General features: G+C 34.4%; 1 protein-coding gene across 1 annotated transcript in view; it reads right to left on the reverse strand.

The window, feature by feature from the left end:
• Positions 1–22,014, reverse strand: part of NPAS3 (neuronal PAS domain protein 3) — a 1,108,236-nt gene that overhangs the window by 565,945 nt on the left and 520,277 nt on the right. Inside the window, 1 exon segment of the mRNA XM_074289550.1 lies at positions 11,646–11,728. Coding sequence (XP_074145651.1) covers positions 11,646–11,728 — 83 coding nt within the window.

Raw genomic sequence — 22,014 nt, forward strand, 5'->3', positions numbered from 1 at the left:
TGATGGTCCTGCTTCTTACATATTATTTGTGATTTGGCAGGAATATGGAGTTGTGAGGAGCAGATGCTGTCATCTACCATGGAGATTGTGGCTCCTTTCTGAAATCACCAGTGTCCCCTTTATGCCTCTAGGATAGGATATGCACAACAGGGATTTAAAAACTCTTAGTATTTGCTCAGAGTCCATTGAATTCATAGTCACATATTCCAAGAATTTGGGTCTTACCAGAAAATATGCCCAATGAAAGAATAGAATTGGAAGAAAGCATCCAAAAATCTGACCTCCAAGTATGGTTCCTCTGCTATATGAAGTTTTGGGACATATAATGTTTCTTTGCTTCAGTTTCACTTTTTTTTTTTTAACAAAAACATGTTACTAACTGCCTTCTACTTCTACATCAAAAGCTTCCTATATAAAATGAGATGCATATGGAAGTCCTTTAAAATCTTGAGAGAAAAGACAATATCAATATTTAAGAGGATGTGGAATAAAGAGAAATAAACTCTTGGTTCTAATGTGCTGATTTCTTTTTTAGACCAGACTTTTGAATTTATTGATAAAAGGTCCCGATGAGGAAACTCTTTTTAATTCAGATTGACATCTGATCAGCAATTTATAACCTGTGAGCTTATAACCAACAAGTGAAAAAATGAACTTGCCCAGGAATACAAAGTCTGCATATGGAGAAGCAACACTTGAACCCTACTCTGAGGCAGCTCTCTCCTTTAAGTCACTGTTGGTTCTCTTGTAAGCAAGACTCACATTTCCTTAAATCAGTAGGGCAAGATAGCATTGACATGAGTGTTATAAAATAATAAGCAGAGTGTTATAAAATTAGAAGCAGGTATTATAGCCTCTTGGCCAGATGTTTTAACTGGCCAGACTAATTGTTGGCGTTTTTCTTCATTCCAGCTGTGATCAGGAGAGATGTTGATAATAGAAGATCTGACACTTCCCTTTCCTCAGAAACACCTTGCATCATGAAATGTTCAATGCTAGATTAGCTTTCATGAGTAAAGATTTTTCTACATTCAAATACAGAAATGCCTGATGGTACTACAGATCAGTCAATTTTGAATAATATATATATATTTTTAAAGTAAGGTTTCAAGTTGCAGTGTAATAATTTAGTCCTCAACCTTTGATGCCTCAGTTTTTCAATTTGAAAAATAGATCTTGGAATACTGTGAAGATCAATGAGATAAATCTTGGCTCATCATTGAGTTTTGTTGATAAAAGGCACTAACTATAAAACATTAATTGAGATAAAAAGACATGCTAGTTTTAGGGTAACACGTATTTCCTTAAAACCAAGCAACTGTTGAATTTCAGCATTACAGGTGAGGTAACCAAATGACTATTCACATATTAGTTTGCTGAATTAGATAATGAACTTGTCAGGTCTCTCATAAGTTGTAACTTAGAAGTTATGATTTATTCATACACATATCTTTTCACATCCACATAGTTCCGTTTAAACACAGGTCAGTAACTGATAGGAGTTGCACATTCAATTTACACCATTAAAAGCACTTCCCATAATGTTCAGTGCTCTGAACTTGGCACTGAAAAAAATCAGCATTCTTTGGAAGGATTTTCTGGGTGCTTTTCTTTTTTTAACAAAAATACTGTAAACCTTACTTTCAATTGTTTTACAGCTCAATTGATAAGGTGTGTTCTCTTTTTTTGTTTAAGAAAATTTAAAAGCAACTAATTTAAATATGCAAAATTATCTTGAGTTGTTCATACGTGAACTTAAAAGCCGTGCAACACAGGAAAATTAAGTAATTATGCCTCCAAGTTATTTACTGCAATTAAGCTCATTTATCATATGCAAATTAGTGCAAACTGGTCTCATTAGTTACTAAATTACTCAATATGAGCTGAACAATGTAGCACTCCAGTTTGTAATGAAAAATCCCTGTAGAGGCAAGCAGTATCAATTAAGCTAATTTGCATATGCAAATATATTCACTAACTTTCTCTTTTTTCTATATTTAGTTCTATATTTTCTTATCATTCTGGATCATAGGGAAAATACAGGGTCATTTATCCTTTTCTTCTTCCTTAGATGTAAGTTAAAGAAATCATGTGAAATATCACTGTCATTTATTATTATCACTGACATCCAGCAGGAACCCAGTTTGCCAATGATTCAACATTTCTAGTGTTCCCTTTTTTGTTATTTTTCATTTTCATTTAATAACAGGAAAGTGTCAATAACACAGATGATGAAAATGAATTTCCAGATCTCTCATGAAATAGACATTGGACCTGTAAGTTTGAATATTTTTTGAAAACAATTTTTTTTTCTACAAAGCTAAAAAAATGTTGGTTGTGATGAATCTCAATAAAATAATAATCAATGACCTCTAATTTCCTAGGATTCGAAGCACCTAGGATGTTGTTGCTTCTTGGCCAGATGTTTCAACTGGCCAGATAAGCTTGTGGCCTTTCTCTTCATTCCAGCTGTGATCAGGAGAGATGCTGATAACAGCAGATTTGACACTTCCCTTTTCTCATAAACACATTGCTACAAATTGTACTCTTCCCCCATAAATCGGTCATTGCTAGGTCTCAGAACTTGATTGTAGAATTTTGACTGGAGATGCTTTACAAAGTAATAGTGATAATATATGTGATAAGATGTTCCTCATTTACTTTTTGTTTTTAATAATTCCCACTAACATTTTTTTTTTTGGTAAACATTTCTGGATGCTAAGTTTCTGCAATTTCTATGTCTATCAATGTCTGAAAAAACATATATATTATAAACATAATATATGCAATTGCCTGACAGGCAAACCCGTGTGCTAGGGACTGTGTTAAGTGCTTTACAAATAAAATCTCACTGGGTCCTCATAACATCCCCGAGAGTTAGGTCCTCTTGAAATCCCCATTTTGTAGATGGGGAAATGAGTTAAGTGACTTGCCCAAAGTTATATAGCTAATAAATATCTGAATTGCTTTATCTACTATACCACCTAATTGATTATATCTTAGTAGTGAAGAGTTTGTTAGTATTGTATGTACCCTGGATTTCTCAACTATTAATTTTCCTTGGTGACATGATAATATTTTCTTTGAAAAATGATGTATATGGGGAGGTTTGGGAATAAATGAGGCAAGAACATAAAATGAGGCTAGAGAATAAGTCAAGAAAACCTGAGTTCAAATTCCAGCTCAGATATTTAGCGGACTAATAACTGATCTCACTCCCACTTTTATTGTGAGGATAAAAATGATATGATATTTGCATGTCTTGAAGAGCTCTATAAATGCTAGCTATTTTTATTATTATTTCCCTAAGCCCATAGGTTTTTGTTTTGTTTTGTTTTGTTTTTGTTTGTTTGTTTGTTTGTTTTTACCAAACTTATTAATCACTATAGCTTAACCTGAGATTTAAAACTTCCCAGAGCTTGGCTCCAACTTAAATTTTCATGTTAGTCGATTTTTCTCTCTCCCCCCCCAGTTGAAAAGAGGGAGAAGCTATTCTTGGATCATGTGTTTTTCCCTCTCTCCACACAGTGATTAAAATCATTCTCTTTGTCTGGACTACATTCCCATTACATATATCTATTGAAAACTTTCTTCTACTTCAAGTCCTTGCTTGGGAATTGAGTTTTTTATTGAGCCTTTTTCTAATTCTTTTAATGCTGGATTCCTAATCTGAGGTTCAAGAACTTGTTTTTGTTGTTTAAATATTTGTATTCCTTTGAAATTGGTTACCTTTGTGGTTCTCTATGCTATATTATATGCATTTAAAATTATTTTGAAAAAGTATTCATAGATTTCAACAGACTGACAAAGTGGGCCATGACACCAAAAAGAGTAAAAATCTATGCTGGTTAAAAAAAAAAAATACCTTCCTTCTCAAATTCCCTAAGTCCTTCATGTGGATCATTCTCATTTGTTTACATGTCAATTTGATGTTAATCCCCTTGATGATAGAATTTAAACAAAAAAAAAATTTTTTTTTACCACTAGTGGCTACTAGAGCACCTTTTCTTATAATTAGCAATAATAACAGCTATAATTTATGAAATGTTTTAAGGTTTGCAAAATGCTTTACTTTATCTTATTTTATCTTCAGCACAATCCTGGGGGTAAGGTCCTATTATTATTCTCATCTTATAGATGAGGAAATTGAAGCAGCTAGTGTCTGGGGCTAGATTTGAACTCAGGGAAGTAGGGGTGCTTCTCATTAAATAAACTTTATTAGAATTTTTCTTCATTACATTGTACTTCCCCCCCCCAAAAAAAAATTGGTGCAACTCTTATTGCTGTGTTGACATGAGACTTCCTGTTTCTTCTCTCAATAGGAAGACATTTCTTTCAAAAAAGATGTATTGTATTGTAATTCTTAGAAACATTTGCCCTGAAGTTTCCTCTGACCATGGGTGACATAAGCTACTTATACATTAAGACATATGCATCAAACCACTCTGTAATGACTGTTCACAGGATCATGTTGGGACCTTTGTAGGCAGTCCAAGGAACACATAGTCATTACAGAAGAAATATTCTCATCATGATACAAGACTGGCCTGAGAAATCCAAGAATTACAATCTTCTGAATTATTTGTTTGTTTTTCTGGGGGGTAGTCTGCTGGCATTCTCTTTAGGAAAATAGCAACTGTGTGTAAAAATGAAGAGTTCTGGATTTAGAAGAAGCTGAGTTCAAAATCTGCTTTATATACCATGAAAACCTGGACAAGTTATTTGGTCTTTCTCTTTCTCAGTTTTCTCATCTATAAAGTGGGAATGATGGCATCTACTACACACAGGACTGTGGTGATGATCAAATAAGATAACATGCTATAAAGTACTTTGCAAACTTTAAAGAGCTAGCTAAAATACTAGCTATTATTACTGTCAATAATTTTTTAACAGTAATATAAATACTAGCCATTGTTACCAACAATAATAGCAATGTTAGCAATGTTACCAAATTATAACAACTACTTTTTGGAGCAGACAACACAATGGAGTGAAATTTAAATACATGTAACAAAACATATATTAAAATATTTTTCTCTCTGATTTCAAATCCAGTTTCAGACACCTATTAAATGAGTTGTCCTAAGCAAATGCCAGGTGGCACCTATGTTTGCTTCAATTTCTTCATTTGGACAATGGGATACTTATGGCATGAACCTTCCAGGGTTGTTGTGAGGAAGAAATGAAATAATATTTAAAAGTACTTGACAAATTCTCATTTATTACTATTTTCACACCTTCTTTATTATTGCGATAATAATGATGGTGATGCAATGATCATGAATTTAACAACAATAATAATACTAATAAGAAAAACTAATAGAACTTCTCTACCCAAAAGTACTCTGGAATTTTGTATCCTGGTCAAGTCCTAGGAACAATCTAGAAGCAAAGTAGATCTATTGCATCCTCTGTGTTTTTCAAAATTGCTTTTTTGTGGCCACATGCTTTGAAACTTCCTGCCATAACATTTATGTATACACAGGTCTTATGTTATTCAGAAAGTCTTGGGAATATTATTATTATACTTTTTTTTAAAAAGTATATCCTTGCTTGACCTCAAAGATCTCAAAATCACAGAGTAACAGATTCTGATTTGGAAAGAACCTTATTGGTCATCTATTCCTCCAAAGAATCCTTACTCTAACTACTCCAACAAGTGATCATCTAATCAAATAATCTTCCATGAGGGGAAACATATCACCTCCTAATAAAGCCTTTGTGAGCAGCTTTAGTAATTAGAGAGATTATCCTGATTTACATTTTCCCCTTTGCCAGCACTGCTCCTCATTCTGTTCTTTAGGACCAAGAGGAACAAGCCCAAAACCCTTTCCACATGACATCTATTTAAATCTTCAAAGACAGCTTTCACATTCTTCTCAGGAAGCCTCAGCTAAACATTCCCAGTCTGTGATATACCAAAATTCCATGGCCTCCATTCCATAAAGAAAGCTTTTTTAAAAGAGGCAGTGTTAAAGCTAAACATATATCCCATGCTGAAAGTCCTATGCTGACATAGATAATGCCTATATTTAATAACAGACACTTTATCTTTTTATCATCTCAAGCTCACTGTAATGTTGGATAGCTAGAATGGTAGAGATTACCACAAATTATTGGTGGGATAAATAATATATATTTGTGACAAAACTAGTGCAAACAAGATTAGAAGGGAAGTAACAAATTGGGAAAACATTTTTACAGTTAAAGGTTCTGATAAAGGCCTCATCTCCAAAATATACAGAGAATTGACTTTAATTTATAAGAAATCAAGCCATTCTCAAATTGATAAATGGTCAAAGAATATGAACAGACAATTTTCAGATGATGAAATTAAAACTATTTCCACTCATATGAAAGAGTGTTCCAAATCACCATTGATCAGAGAAATGCAAATTAAGACAACTCTGAGATACCACTACACACCTGTCAGATTGGCTAAGATGACAGGAACAAATAATGATGAATGTTGGAGGGGCTGTGGGAAAACTGGGACACTGATGCATTGTTGGTGGAGTTGTGAAAGAATCCAACCATTCTGGAGAGCAATCTGGAATTATGCCCAAAAAGTTATCAAAATGTGCATACCCTTTGACCCAGCAGTGCTACTACTGGGCTTATATCCCAAGGAAATACTAAAGAAGGGAAAGGGATCTGTATGTGCCAAAATGTTTGTGGCAGCCCTTTTTGTAGTGGCTAGAAGCTGGAAGATGAATGGATGTCCATCAATTGGAGAATGGTTGGGTAAATTATGGTATATGAATGTTATGGAATATTATTGTTCTGTAAGAAATGACCAACAGGATGAATACAGAGAGGCCTGGAGAGACTTACATCAACTGATGCTGAGTGAAATGAGCAGAACCAAGAGATCATTATACACTTCAACAATGATACTGTATGAGGATGTATTCTGATGGAAGTGGATATTTTCAACATAGAGAAGAGCTAATCCAATTCCAATTGATCAATGATGGACAGAATCAGCTACATCCAGAAAAGGAACACTGGGAAATGAGTATAAACTGTGAGCACTGTTTTGTTTTGTTTTGTTTTTCTTCCCAGATTATTTTTAGCTTCCGAATACAATTCTTCCTTTGAAACAACAACAACAACAAAATTTGGTTCTGCACATATATATTGTACCTAGGATATACTATAAGATATTTAATATGTATGGGAATGCCTGCCATCTAGGGGAGGGGGTGGAAGGAAGGAGGGGAAAATTTTGGAACAGAAGGGAGTAACAGAGGGATAATGTTGTAAAAAAAAATAAATTACCTATGCATATGAACTGTCAAAAATGTTATAATTATAAAATTGATAAAAAAAATATATGTTTGTGTAGACTCATAGTAGCATGGCTGACAAATCAAGCTGACATACCAACCTCTCCAAGTTCTTCAATTTACAAGGTTTGTTTTGTTTGTCTTGCTTTTAACACCTATAAGGTGTGTAAAACAGCATTACTGTCTAGTATGCAAATATGTGGTGGCTGATTTTACATTTCTTTTAACACTAACATAAAGTATTCTTTTAGAGAATGAAAAAACAAACAAACAAACAAACAAACAAAAACCCCAAAACCCAACAACCCTTGAACTTAGGCTTCTGCCAAGGACATACAAATAATTAAAACATTCCATTCATACTTTTGACACTTAAGGGAAAGTCACTGGTTAATTTTATGTTTTCCTAAGATTATATTTGCTACCATTTTGCATTTAGTTAAGCTTAGAAAAGCATAGAAAAAGTGAACACACTGTACAGTTCTTACAAAGTAAACACCCTTCACTTCTCTCCCTTCTTAAGGATGACAGGATAGAGAAGGGTTAAGGGAAACACAGAGCACTTAGGATATTGCTGAATCCAGTGACAAGAGAATCTAATCTCTACTCAACAATTTTTCTGGCATCCAGGAAAGACTGTTTGCAAAGAAGACCTCTTATTTTTGATATCTCTTGGCTTTTTCATCTATTGTACCACAAAATATAATTCCCCATCTTGGCATCTTGACCTCCTAATTGCTCTTGCTCCTCATCTGACTAATATAAGCCAAATAAGACTATATTGAACTAAAAACACCTTGGATGAGACACAATATATGCAATCTAAGTTCCTATATCGATATATTGGGCTTAAAATCCTAGCCTGGAAAATGATGGTAAGATGAGTAGAATGATCACTGGTCATTTTTTCTGGCAGAATAATCTTTGGTTGTCTAAATGATCATCATAATAATTATTATCATGTTCACTTTACATAAAAGGCAACACAAAATTCTAAAGGATCCTATAAAGTTGTAGGGGAATGAAAATATTGTTCCTAGAATAATGGAGTGAGGAATTTTTAAAAGATCACCATGTTTAATGTTACTCCACCATCACAAAAAAGTTCCATTCTGTTACACTATCCTTCTTCATGTCCCTGAACTAATTGGTATCTGATGTCTGACGGTTTTCTTGTCATGATAGAAGCCTCTATAAAATAGCAAGAACTTATATACTGTGGTATAGAACATACTGAAGGCATTTCTGACTGAGTTTACAAAATGTACAAAGCTACTGAGAGAAGACATTTCCTTTAAAAGGACTTGGACTAGCTCCTGCCCCAAACATCAAAAAAAAGAAGGTTTCAATTCACTTCCAGCTCTCTGAAACAGGTCACTTTTCCTGAAGTATTACTTCATTCCCCCCCCCTTTCTTTTCTTATATTAATTTAAAGCAGTGACCACTCAACTGTCTATCCACTCCTAACACCACAATTTGAACTCATCTCTTAAAAATTCTTGAAAGTCTTGTAAACCATGGGTGTATCCTGTTCTGCTCAGCTTTGTAGATGAAGGTGATTCCGATGCAGCTACAATTAATAAATATTTATTAAGCTCCTACTATGTGTCAGGCACTATTTTGTTACTATTGATTTATGTTAGTGTGCCTGATTCTTTGTGAGTTCCCCATTTAGGATTTTCTTGACAAAGATACTAGAGTGATTTGCTATTTCCTTGAATTAATCCCATCAGTGAGGCAAAAAACACTACTTTAGACATTCTCACAACATAAGAGGGGGGAAGACAAAAGCAAGCAAAAATGTACTGACTAGCTACTGGAAATCTTAACTGGCATGCTTAGGACTTTCCTGGCTATGAAGTAAAGTAGTGATTTAAGATTTCTCTTGCAAATATATCCTCCCCTTCACTCTCACACCCCCCAGGATCTCATCCTCTTTAGCCTTGAATAATTAATTAGATTGCCTGCCTCAAGTCTCTTCACATTTCATTTAATCCTTCCCATATCTGACAAAATGATTTTTCCTCCTCGAATGTCAAATATGAACTTTATTTGGCATCTGAAGTTCCTCACAATTTGGTCCCTTCCTATCTTTCCACTCTTAATATCTAATTTCGCTCCATATATCCCAGTGTGGTCTAGTTAGACTAACCTATTTGTTTTTCATCACAGAAGTGCTTTGGCTAAGATTGTTGCCCTGAAGTGCTTTCCCTTCTAATCTCTGACTCTTCAAATGCCCAGTTTTCTTAAAGACTTTGCCCCAGTTTCACTGCTAGTGCCTTCCCCCTAAGGCTATCTCCCACCTACTCTATTTTTCTTCAAAGTACTGACTTAAGAGGCCAGCAGTGGATGAAATGCCTGGCCTGAAGTCATAAAGATTTGTTTTCTGAATTCAGACATTTACTAGCTGTGTTGTCCTGGGCAAACATACTTTGCCTCAGTTTCCTCATATGTAAAATGAGCTAGAGATGGAAATGGCAAACCGCTCTGGTATCTTTGTCAAAAAAAGCCCAATGGGGGGGGGGGAGGTCAAAGAGTTCTAATAGGTCAAAAACAATTGAATAACACTTTTTCAAGTTCCCATTCCCTTTTGCTTTTAGACTATAAACCCCTTGAGGGCAGGAATTGGTTTTGTTTTTGTTATTATTTATTTATTTTTCTTTGTGTCTCAGCTGTTTATCATAGTGCCTGGAGCATAGTAAGAATTTAATAAATGTTTGTACATTGATTTAGACATCCTAGTGTGTTACAAACCATTTCACTGAGTCCATTTCCTTCTTTTTTCCTGATTTTTTCCTCTTCTCTTCTCACTGCCCTAAAGCTTCTAGTGGAGAGAATAGTTTTTCTAGTATTCTCTAATTACTGCTATTTAATACAATCAGGAGACTAATAGGGCTGAAAATGGGCCCCACTTTTCTTTGAAAGCTGGCTTAACTAACATGTGAGTGTGGCCTATAACCATTGTTGCTTATGAATGAATACTTATGTATATTTTTCCTGCTTTCAAAAAGATTTCATGTTATGGGTTGGGGCTATTTTCAGACTAACAAAGCTTATATTGACTATTCCACTAAATTTTCCAAGCTTAGTCCACTTTCACTCATAAGATAAAAATCTGGAGAGCTCTCTTTAGCTACCTTAAGCTTTCACAACATATAATGGAAGGAAGCAAATTGTATTAGTTTCAGACAGAGAAGATTCCAGGATGATCAAAGAAGGGAAAAAATATCTTCAACTAAATATGTAAGAAAATAGAAAAGAGAAATGAGAAGACCTAGCAAGAAATGCAATCTCACTACTACATCTGAAATATGCCTAGTCACATTTCAAGGATTAATGAAAATCACTTCTTTTTCTGGGCTTGCAGAAAGTGGCAGCATCCAGGAGGGACTTTGCTTAGCTCTAAATAACCAGGCAAGTCTTGATTATCCTTATTTTTATCTGAGTTAGCCTCAGTTCAACTGAGTTGAAACTTAGCTACAAAATGAGTTGTATAACTTTGCTAGATGCTTCATATTCCAAAATGACAGAAAGTTATAAAATGCCTTCCATAATTAAAAGGTGGATTTGTTCATAACAGTTCTCATCTCAGAAGCAAGAGGAGAAACTTCTGTAGATAAAAATTGTCATGTTGAAATGATGACAATGATGATGATGATGGTAGGTGGGATACCCAATCCAAAAAAATCAATCTTCTGGACAGTATTGTACCTCTATTGATTTCAAAAAAAGCTATTATAAATATTTTCATATCAGTGCACTGATGAGAACAATAAATAGCACTTGTCTTCACTTATTTTAAAAGCATTTTGTCATTTTTCTCTAGAAATTTTGTAATAGGGTGGTAAAAAGAAAATTCCAGTATTAGAAACATTCATGATCACCACCTAAAGATGAGAACATCCAAATTTGATAACATATGTAAAAAAGTCACATTACTTTCACAACACAACTTTGCTCTTCCAAAAATAATATGTAGATATAAAAAAAAATACAAACATAAAGAGATATATATTCACATACAAACACAGTATACACGCAATTATTCTGAGAACAACCAGCTAATACAGTGTGAGTCAACTAAATAGAGCAATTCATCTAAATTATTACAGCACAAATAATACTTGCCCTCCCTTTCTTAATAACACTCTCAAGTGATGGCTTTCTAAAAAGAAAACAATGTATTTGTAAAAAAAATCTCACCAATGCAAGCAGAAACAACAGTCCAATACAGAGCTGGATTCCAAGGTAGCAACATTTTCTATATCTATTGATTATTCTTGGTTAAAAATATGTGTGCACATATATGCACATATGTGTGTATATATATGTATAGGCACTATTTTTTTTTATTACCTGTAAAATGTGACTTCCCAGGTGTGCCTCAAATACTTCAATAGCTAGAGCACTGGGGCTTCTCCTTCGTTGGGCACCTATAACTGAAAAAAGAAAAAAGACATTGCAGTGAACTCATGTTTCCAGTATAACTTCTTTCCTGGTCATGTCACTGGTTATTTATTGGTTTTATGTAAATTTATAGAAACAGCACCTGATATAAATTTCTATTTTGACTTGTACTACTACCCCAAGCAGAGCTCAGGTTTAGCTTTCAGTGGCTTCAGCAGCTACAACTGCCAAGACAAGTGAAAAACAATGCCCTAGAGCACATTTTATCTTAGTATCCAGGGATATTTCTCCTGTACTGAGACCAACTACATATATGTATGGGCCACTAAAAAATAAGTACATTAAACCAATATTATATCTGCTTACAAATTCAGGTGACTCTACCCAAACTTGAGAAGCACAGAGTTTGTAAAGCCAACCAAGGCTTAAGAAATTATTTTATTTGCATATTATTAAAACTGAACTAGAACTTTAGGGGCAGTTCATATGTATCTCTGTCTGGGAAAAGTATTAAAAAAAAAAGCTGATGATTTTTTAAAAAAGATATAAGTAGAGGACTATTTAAGAAACAGTATCCAAATGTGATGTGTTTGTTGCTATGTACTTTTTCAGAGGGCAGACAAGAAAGGAGGAGGCAAGCCACCAGGGAGGGTGGTTGTGGTAAATAACTCAATACTCATGGAGTTAATACTTATTAAACATTGTAATATATAAAGATTCAAAAATACTTCATGACTTTGGAAACTTCTACTGTCATGGATTTAATGCTGTATCATTACTACAATGCAGATTTATTTAAAAATCATGCCATCACTGGAAAATATTTAGTTGGTTTAAAAAATAAACTAATAAACAACTTATTTTGAAGGGAATAAAATAAAATCAATTTTCATTTTTCATAGCTACTACCCACTTATAATTAATATAAATCATGGAGTATTCATATGTAGTATTCAGTTAATACAATATCAACACAATAAAAATTTTTGTTCATATTTCTAAAATATTTGCCAGCATAAGCATCATTTTGCTTTATTTACTGATTCATGAAACAGAAAAAAAAAAAGAACAGTTACTATATCAACTACCCAAATAAGTTAATTTATTTTATTTTGCAACTTTAAATTGCTATAGAAATGTTAGCAGGATGATCAATAGGATGATGAAGATGATAACAATTACATTATTATTCCAAACTTGTTACTTATCCTAGGGTAAGATCTTCTCTTTTTTCCTAGAAAAGAGAAATTTCAGGAAAAGACTGGTTTCTGGAAACTAAAATATTCAAAATCCTCAAAGACCTCTTTGCTCTCACTAATATGTAATTTACTCCAACCATGCAAAAAAAGCAGCCATCCATGCCTTTTCAAATTCTGTGACTCATACTATGTCTTTCCATAAGTTTGCCACAAGGAATTCACTCTCCTTTCTTATCCTTCAATATTGTGAGTATACCAATAGAGTATTTTCTCTATCTGTCATCACTTTTCCCTGCCATATGATTAAACCAGACTACCTTTTCTGACTAAAATACATTTCCTTAATGATAACTTTTACTTTAGTTCCTCAAAGTTCTTCTTAAGTTATACCCTAGTCATGTTCACCACATCCATCTCCATTGCTTTATATTATATCCATCAAAGTATGTGATATACATTTTATTTCTTCATAGACTATTATATTCTTTCTTATTATTAGTATTTATAATATTAGCATTATTACTGATAATATTGGTAATAATAGTAATTAGTATTAGTGATATTAGTATTAACGATTGGAGCCTTTGTTTCGATAGAATGTTTGAATATTAAAAGATAATCTAATCTATTTTCTTCAGATGCTCAATCAATTAGAATTTCTTAAGGACATACTACATTCTAAGCACTATACCTATTGTTTCTATCACCTTCTAGTCCAACTTATTACCAAAGAGTATTATCTGATCCAGCAAGAATAGAAACATTTTATAGGTTTTTTGTCTAAATAAAATGCCATATATTGGTCAAAATTTTTTCTTTATCCATTTAGGCAAGGCAAACTTTTTTTTTGATTGCTAGACAGGCTTCGAAAAAACAAACAAAAAACTAGGATACTGACTCTAAAAATCAATAAACTTCCTTGTCACAAATGCACCAAAATGTCACCTTGTTTTCTTCTATTTTCTTTTTCTATGATTCTATTAGGAGGATCTGAGATAGAGAGCGGGACATAAGCTTGAGGTTAGCTGGTTCAAACCTTCATTTTAAAAATGAGGAACATAAGAACCAGAGAAGTTAATTAATTTGCTCAGAATCACACAGGTAGTAAGCAGGAGAACCAGGATCCAAATTTAGGTCCCATAACTCCACATCCAGCTCTATTTCCATTATATTAAATTATATAAGACTCTGAAGATTTCCATTACAATTTTCTACATAATACAAGGCAGGCAATATAAATATGATCCTTATTTTACAGATTAGAAAACCTAGACTAATAATGTGATACATAATATTTTTAGGTTTACAAAGCACTTAAATATTATTACCTGATCTGAGTCACATAAAAAACCCCTCTAAACTCTCTATTACCATTGTTATTCTTCTCATTTAACAAACAAGGAAACTGAGTCTCATAGAGAATGAATAGTGTCAGAGCTAAGTTTGGAAAGGACTCCATGCAGTCAAATATATCCATTTTACACGTGAGAAAACAGGCAATGCTAGGGTAGTTAAATGACTTGGCAAAATTCACACAGGTAACTTCATGCTTATGTGAAAGGTAGGATTTGAATACAGTTTGTTCACTTTCTAGAGTCAGTACCTCTTTCCACTGTATCACACCTTTTCAGGTATATATAGCAAATAAATATAAAAAGTAGATAGTACTTAGATCCTCATTAACTTGAAGTCTATCACCTTTTCTACTATACAGAATTTCTCCACTGAGATTAAATAATTTGTCAAAAGCCACCCAGGTTCAGGGAGATGGTGATTGGATAGAATGCCCAATCTGAAATCAAGAAGACTTCTCTTCCTGAATTCAAATCAGGTTTTCTGATACTATTTGTGTCATTCTCAGCAAATCACCTAACCCAATTTGCCTTGGTTTACTCATCTATAAAATAAATTGGAGAAGGAAATAGCAAACCTCTTTATATATCTTTGCCAAGAAAATCCCAAATGGACTCACAAAGAGTTGGACATCATTCAACAATAGCTACCTAACTATTAACAAATTATCTCTTTCCCCATGCTACAAGTATTTAGGTCATAGGTGTTAACTACTCTATGGTGTATATCTTTTCATGAAAGAAAGGCCTGCTTAATGAAATTTGAAAGGGCCTACCATAGTAAGGTTTCTAACCAATTGAAGGAATTTGATTTACATTGATGCTACTCCTTTTATACCAAATCTGCTACTGTACCCTTTCCTTATTTTTTTTTTTAAACAAAGATCATCAGAATTTCTGTGTTTAGTAGGAATTTATTAAAGAAGAGGTGCAAATGCTCTGAAAGTTTACTGCATACAACCTCTAGAAATTAATAGTTTACCCCTTTCAGCTTGCCAGGAAAACAACAAACTTTTATTACATTTCTCATTGCCCCAGAGCCCTGTAAAATACAAATTCTAAATAAGACCTATTTTCCTGCTTCCCTCATACTAGAAACATTCCAGTTAGTTGACAAGAAAATCCCATCTAAATACTTGCTGGTTTAATTCAATTTAGCTTCAGTCACCAAATAAAGCGGGTTGGCTCTTCAGCTTAGATTGGATTACTGTACAAATGCCCTTAAGATTACAGTACTAAAGAAAAGTAGTGTATACCTTTCCATTTATTAGTGCCTGTGATATTTCAAATGATGCTTTGAAAATGAAGGGAATGTTAAATATTGTTTCTATTACCAATAAGAATTCAAAAAGGAGATGGTGATTCATAGGATATATTAGTTACACACACTTATGGAGACAGAATCAGTCAAAAAGCACTTCTTATATACCTACTATGTGTTAGGAACTGTGCTAAACTGTGGGAATACAAAGAAAGGCAAAAGACATTTCCTCCTCTCAAAAAGTCCATACTTTAGTAGGGGGGGGAGATGTGCAATAAAAATACAATTAAGAATATACAGTATAAACTGGAGATAATCAACAAAGCAAAGGCACAAAACACAATGGAGATGGAGAAAGGGTTGAAGGTGAGATTTTAGTGAGGACTTGAAGGAAGTCAGGGAAAACAAAAATCAAAGATAAGGATGACAATTCCATAAGGATTAGAGGTTTTTAGAGCTGAAGGGGAGCTTCAAAATCATTTGAAAAGAAGTGGACCTCAGAAGTTGGTTTTGTAGTTGACCTTGGAAATAAATTCAATTCCATATGATTTTCTTTCTTAGAACTAGCCTGTGCTATAAGTACATACACACACGTGTGTGTGCAACTATACACAGATACAAACACACATGCTTTATAAAATGCAGAAACTTTAAAGATATAACTACTGTGTGCTTTCTGATTAATTTTCTATTCTAACATGCACATTACTCCCTTCAAAATTCCTTTGGCATTTCTGATAATGCAGCTGTCTTGCTGAATATTGTTTTCAGTTTATACAATGCTAATTGCACATTATGGTAGCTTGGTGGTGTGAATGACTCCACATGAATACAATCTGCAGTCTTCTGGATTTTTAGGGAGGGGAGGTGAGGGGAAAGTGGGAGAAGGAAGGGAAGATAGTAAAAATGCATTATGTGCCTACTATGTGCCAGACAGTGTGCTAAGTGCAAGATAAATAAAACAGACATATCCCTTCTCTTGAAGAGCTCAAAATCTAATGGGGATGAGAAAATTTCAAGCAACTATATTTCAATTTCAAACAAACTACATATAATATATATATAATATGTATATATATATCAAATATGCATGCATATATATACAAACAAGCTAAACCTACCAAATGTATATATACATATACATATATGTATAATATATATAAACGAGCTGTACATATATGTGTATATACATACATGCGTGTATATATATAAGCGTGTATATATATATAAAGATACACAAACAACCTACACATACATATATGATGAATTGGAAATCATGGATCGAGGGAAGAAGGGAAGGGAAAAAACTTAAAAATACTTCTTCCTTTTTCCTCCATTCAAGACTGTATTTATGATTTAAAGAGTACTCTTTTATTATCTTTTCTTAGGCATGCTTAGTCTTTTCCATTCCAAGTTCAAATTAAGCTAGTGCATCTCCTTGTGGGCTGTCTGTACCTTTAATTTTCTTTTTGTTCCTCAGTTCCACCAGAAATCTACATATGAATCTCGGTGCCTCCTATCCCTGTACACACATATCTTGTCCTAGCTTCATGCCATTCTATCCAATGTCATTTTTATGGTACCAGAGGACCAGTGGATTTATAGGTTTTGCACTTATGCAGGTGATGGGGGGCCATAATGACAGCTCCTAATTTTACAGCCAACATAAATATGTTAAACAGGAACCCATTAGGTCCCGGGAGCAGCCTCTCTTCCATTCTAGTATTATTGGTAACGGAAGACGTGTTAAATACAGACTTCTTAAATTTCACTTAAAAAAAAAATCTCATCCTTACTTTTGGCATTTTGAGAAAGGGGACAATACCCTAATAATTTGAGAACAATGAAAATCATGCTCTTTCTTCCTCACTGACATTGCAGTTTACTCTTAAAGCCTGAAGCATCATTTTTTGCCCCTCTAGGTTCATCAGAATCTGAAAAGTAATACCATTAAAAGAATCCTTCAGAATTAATTTTTTTTTGAAAATTGATAGATCCTATTGTAGCTGATGACCCCCAGACTACTAACATCTGCTGAAGAGGTCATTGTTTCTTATTTGATCTTCTGACAGAGCCATTGTTTTCTTTGCTAAATTACAAAAAAATCAAGCAAACAAAAAACATAGCATCTATTTTTTTTCCCTTTTACAAGGTGAGAAATAAATTACCATTACCCATCTCCACTGTCATTCTTCACCTAATATATATACATGAACAAATGCATAAATACATGGGTTAAATAATAGCTACCATTTATATAATTCTTTAAGATCTACAAAGCACATTACACAGACTACTTCCTTTTATTTTCAAAATAACGGAGAAGTACTATTATTATCACACCCATTGTATAGATAAGGAAACTGAGGTAGAAAGAACTAAGCAACCTGTGTTGGGAAGATCAGCTAATGAGTGTCTGAGACTACATTTGAACTAGGTCATCCTGATTTCAGGTCCATCACTCTTTTCATTAGACTGCCTAGCAACATGGCTCACTTATAAAGAGATACATGAGCTCTGAGTTCTCTTAGTGGGCATATTTCAGTTCTTTTCATTGGCAAGGTTCACCTACTTTTAAAGAATGCCATTAAAAATAATGACATCATAATATATCATAAATTCTCATATGCAAGTTTTCATCTTTTCAACAAGCATGTGAAAAAGATTTGGTTAAGTATCTTAAAAACAAAGTAAGGACACAGAGGAAGTTAATTCTTAACATTATATTTGTCCATTTGTTTATTCCCTCATTCACCCAACATTTGTTGAGTGTGCCCTATCTATAATGTTTTGATTATATTGTGGGGGCAGATGTACAGATAAGGCATTATTCTGATCCTTGAGGAGTAGATAATCTGGCTACAGTGATGGCCACATGAGATAGTGGAAAGAACACTGTCTGGGGTCAGAAGATCTGAGTTCAAATCCTACCTCAGAGATTTACTATCTGAGACATACAGGGCAAGTCATCTGACTTCCCTGGTTCTAAGTTTCTTCCTCTACAAAAAGGGTCTTGAACTAAATGATCTCTTATATATATTTTTAGTTTTAAGTTTATGACACACAGGTAAAAATAAAACAAATATGAAAATTTATTTGTATTTCATATTGCTGCTTTCCTTTGGTTTTCAAAGAAGAAGAAAAAAGTGCTTTCAAAATATCAGACAAATAAGAAAAGGAAATAGTTATTAGCTATCATCATTGTTTATATGATTTCTTATCAAAGTAAAAAAAAAAAAAAGATAATCAATGAGACCAACATCAGAAAGTTATAAAACAAAGTGTAGATTGAGGAGATGAAAATTACATCTTGGCACTATATAATACCAGAACACCTCTTTCAGTTAAGGTGATTAGGTCTGTGGTCATAACTCAGTACCATGAAAAATATTCAGTCTTACAGCAAAAAAGATAAAAACAAAAAAAACACAATTTGCTCCTTTCTACACAGTCGTATTCCTCACCACTCATCATGCCCTTCTGGGGATGCACACACATGGAGAAGGTTGAGGATCTTGGCTCTGTGGGAGTTTGACCTATTCAGCCAAAAGGTCAGCTTGCCACAGAAGAAACCATTACAAAATAGAAACACGACAGCTCAGCTCCGTGGATAAAAATGATGAAAGGTGAGGAAGTCATGAGACCCGCTCACCTTGTGGCCTGTGATGCCCTTTTTCTTTTAATCAGTCCCTACCCCCATTGGTCAATAAAGGCAAAGCTTCTATAATACTGTACTTAGAAAGGGTCTCTGATCGACCAAGCAGAGCAAAAATAATCTTTGTTTATTGATTGTGTGGCCTTTCTATGGAGAAAGAAAAGAGGAGTACAGAAATGACCATGAATATGATATAAGGACTTTCCATTCATAGGCTATTTTATGGTTTCCAAAGCTTTGTCACATATGTCATAGTTGAGCCTTAACAACAATCCCATGAGATTAATACACCTTCATTACAGATCCAGGAACTGAAATCAAAAGAGATCACTGATTTAGGGACCAATTCTTCTCTTCATTCTACTTGAAATTTAAACAAGTGGGGATAGAGAGTCAACTGTGATTTTGTTGATTCAGGAATGCCTGAGGTGAGGAATACCACTACCAAAGCAGACCTAAATCTTCTCAACCTAGAAAGTTGCCTGGAGGCCCTGAGGGTGACCAATCCAGAGTCATCCACCCAGGGTATGTCTCAAATAGTACCGGAACTCAGATCTTTCTGCCTTCAAGCACTCTCTCCATTAATCCATCCTGCCTCTCAAATTAAGTTGAAAGTTTAACTTAAATGAGATTAAAAAGTGAGTTCAAGTGATGTTCTGTAAAATTTGGAAAGTAATCTACTAGACACCTTCTTCTCAACCCAGGAAAATTCATCTGGCCTCTATCTAAATTCATTCAGGCAGGCACTTCACAGTATCAAATACAAAGAGAAACAGGGACCTATTGATTTAGAAAACCACAAATTAACATTATCTATGTTATAGTGAATATTTTTTATTTATTTAAATTTCCAATTATATTTTAATTCAATTCTCACAAACCTGAGAATTCTATAATATTTATAGTATTCTAATATCTGCAAAATTCTTCACATAAATTATTACATTTGATCTTCACACAACCTTGTAAAGTTGGTAATATCATTACCCCCAATGTTGAGTTTAGGAAACTGAATCTCAGAGAAATTCAGTGGCTTTCTTATGGTTGCACAGATAGAGTCAAAGATGGGATCTGAAGATTCAAATGTAGGTCTTCCAAACTCCAAGGTCCAGCTGTTCTGTAATATGCTTGTATGAACCATGACCTCCCAAGGATAGTAACTCGGGCATTCTGCAGAGATACTTGCTAGGACACAGGATAACAGGTTCATAGATTTAGATTTGGAAGAGACCTTAGAGTACTTTTTCTATTTGCTATTCCTTTTCACCTGAGAAATTTTTACATGACCTTGGGCATATAGGTATATAAAATAGGTATACTGATAATAAATCATAATTTCGTGACCACTACATTGAGTTACAAGACTTCACATGGGGTTACAAAGCACAATTTAAGAAGCTGATTCTCAATGGATAATCAACTCTAATACCACATTTTCCAGGTGAGAAAATTGAGGTCCAGAGAAGTGACTTGCCTTGTTTTACACAGCCAGTAAGTATTGGAGACAGCTAAAGATTTGAGCTTAGGCTTTCTGAATTCAAAATAAATCCGTCTTTCTACAGCATCATGCTGCATCTCTATAAAGAAGGCAAAAGTTCAGGGACCAGTCCTAGTGGCAAGGGGTTCTACTTATCTGACCTCAAGTGGTACCATCCAACAGGGTAAAAGGCCAAATCACCTCCAGAGATCTTCCACTGGTGGCTGACCTCCGTGTCCTTCATCCAAAGAAGGAAGGACCTGTTCCCACACTGTCACTGGGGGAAGGGAGGACTGGAGTGCATGCTTAATGGAATCCCCTAACATCATTCTCAGGGGCCTTGGTAATAGGGCTAAGCAAAGTCAGGGTCTGGGAAAGAAAGGAGTACAGAATGCCTAATGAGTCTTTCCATGACTACCAAAGAAAGGGGATTTTCCTTAAAGAATCACAATTAGCCTCCCTGGCTATAGGGCAGAGAAGGCCTGCCAAAGGCTTTCACGGGAGTTTCAGAGGTTTGTGAGGTTTATGTGCCTGTGTGTGCTTCTCGAGCTGAATTAAGATCTTTATTTTGTATTTAATGTGGGATAAAACCCATGCTCTAGATTGGGCTTTCACAATGCCTCAGGTTCACAACTAGCATCATTTAGATCCAGAATGCCCAAGCAATCCTTAAACAAGGGAAGTATTTTGATTCTGGTTAGGCTAGAGACAAGACGTTGAAATCACTACTGCTGTATGTATCACCGCTGACAGCCTATTACAGCGACAATGCAATGGAACCCCTTGTCACAAGGTGCTCTATGTGGAAGCACAACGCGATACATCATATTAATCATCTTTAAAGCAACAACAACATTTTTGATCCATTTTCACCAAGATTAATTTCTGCCGTACTCAAAGTGTGATGGCTGATACCAAGACTCGGGGAGGAGGGTAAATCATTGCAAAATTGGAATGCTCAGCTACAAATGAATACATATACCATACCTGAAGCATTTCAGAGTACATTTTAATTTTTTTTTTCTCAAGGACAATTTAAAATAAAACTTACATGTTTATAATTCACCTATTGAATCCCATTGACATTTGATGCCACAAAAATAAAAGCCTTCTGATTCAAGGACATATTTGGAACTTTAAAAAGTGATTTGTGTCTCCCATATTTCCCTGGTATGCAGCCCATGCTGAGATTGCTGTGTCAATTTCAGTGAGGGTAGAGTAGACCCCGGACAGTGTGATTGGGAAAGCATTGCTACTTTTGATGGTAATCTGTAAATCTGATTGCATTGCTGGATTAAAAAAAGAAGAAGCTTATCTGCATTCCTCTAAGAGACATGTTCTCATGCTTCTAGCAACTTAAGAGCCGAGAGGGAG

This window comes from Sminthopsis crassicaudata, chromosome 2, assembly GCF_048593235.1.
Source record: "Sminthopsis crassicaudata isolate SCR6 chromosome 2, ASM4859323v1, whole genome shotgun sequence".
Taxonomy (NCBI): Eukaryota; Metazoa; Chordata; class Mammalia; order Dasyuromorphia; family Dasyuridae; genus Sminthopsis; species Sminthopsis crassicaudata.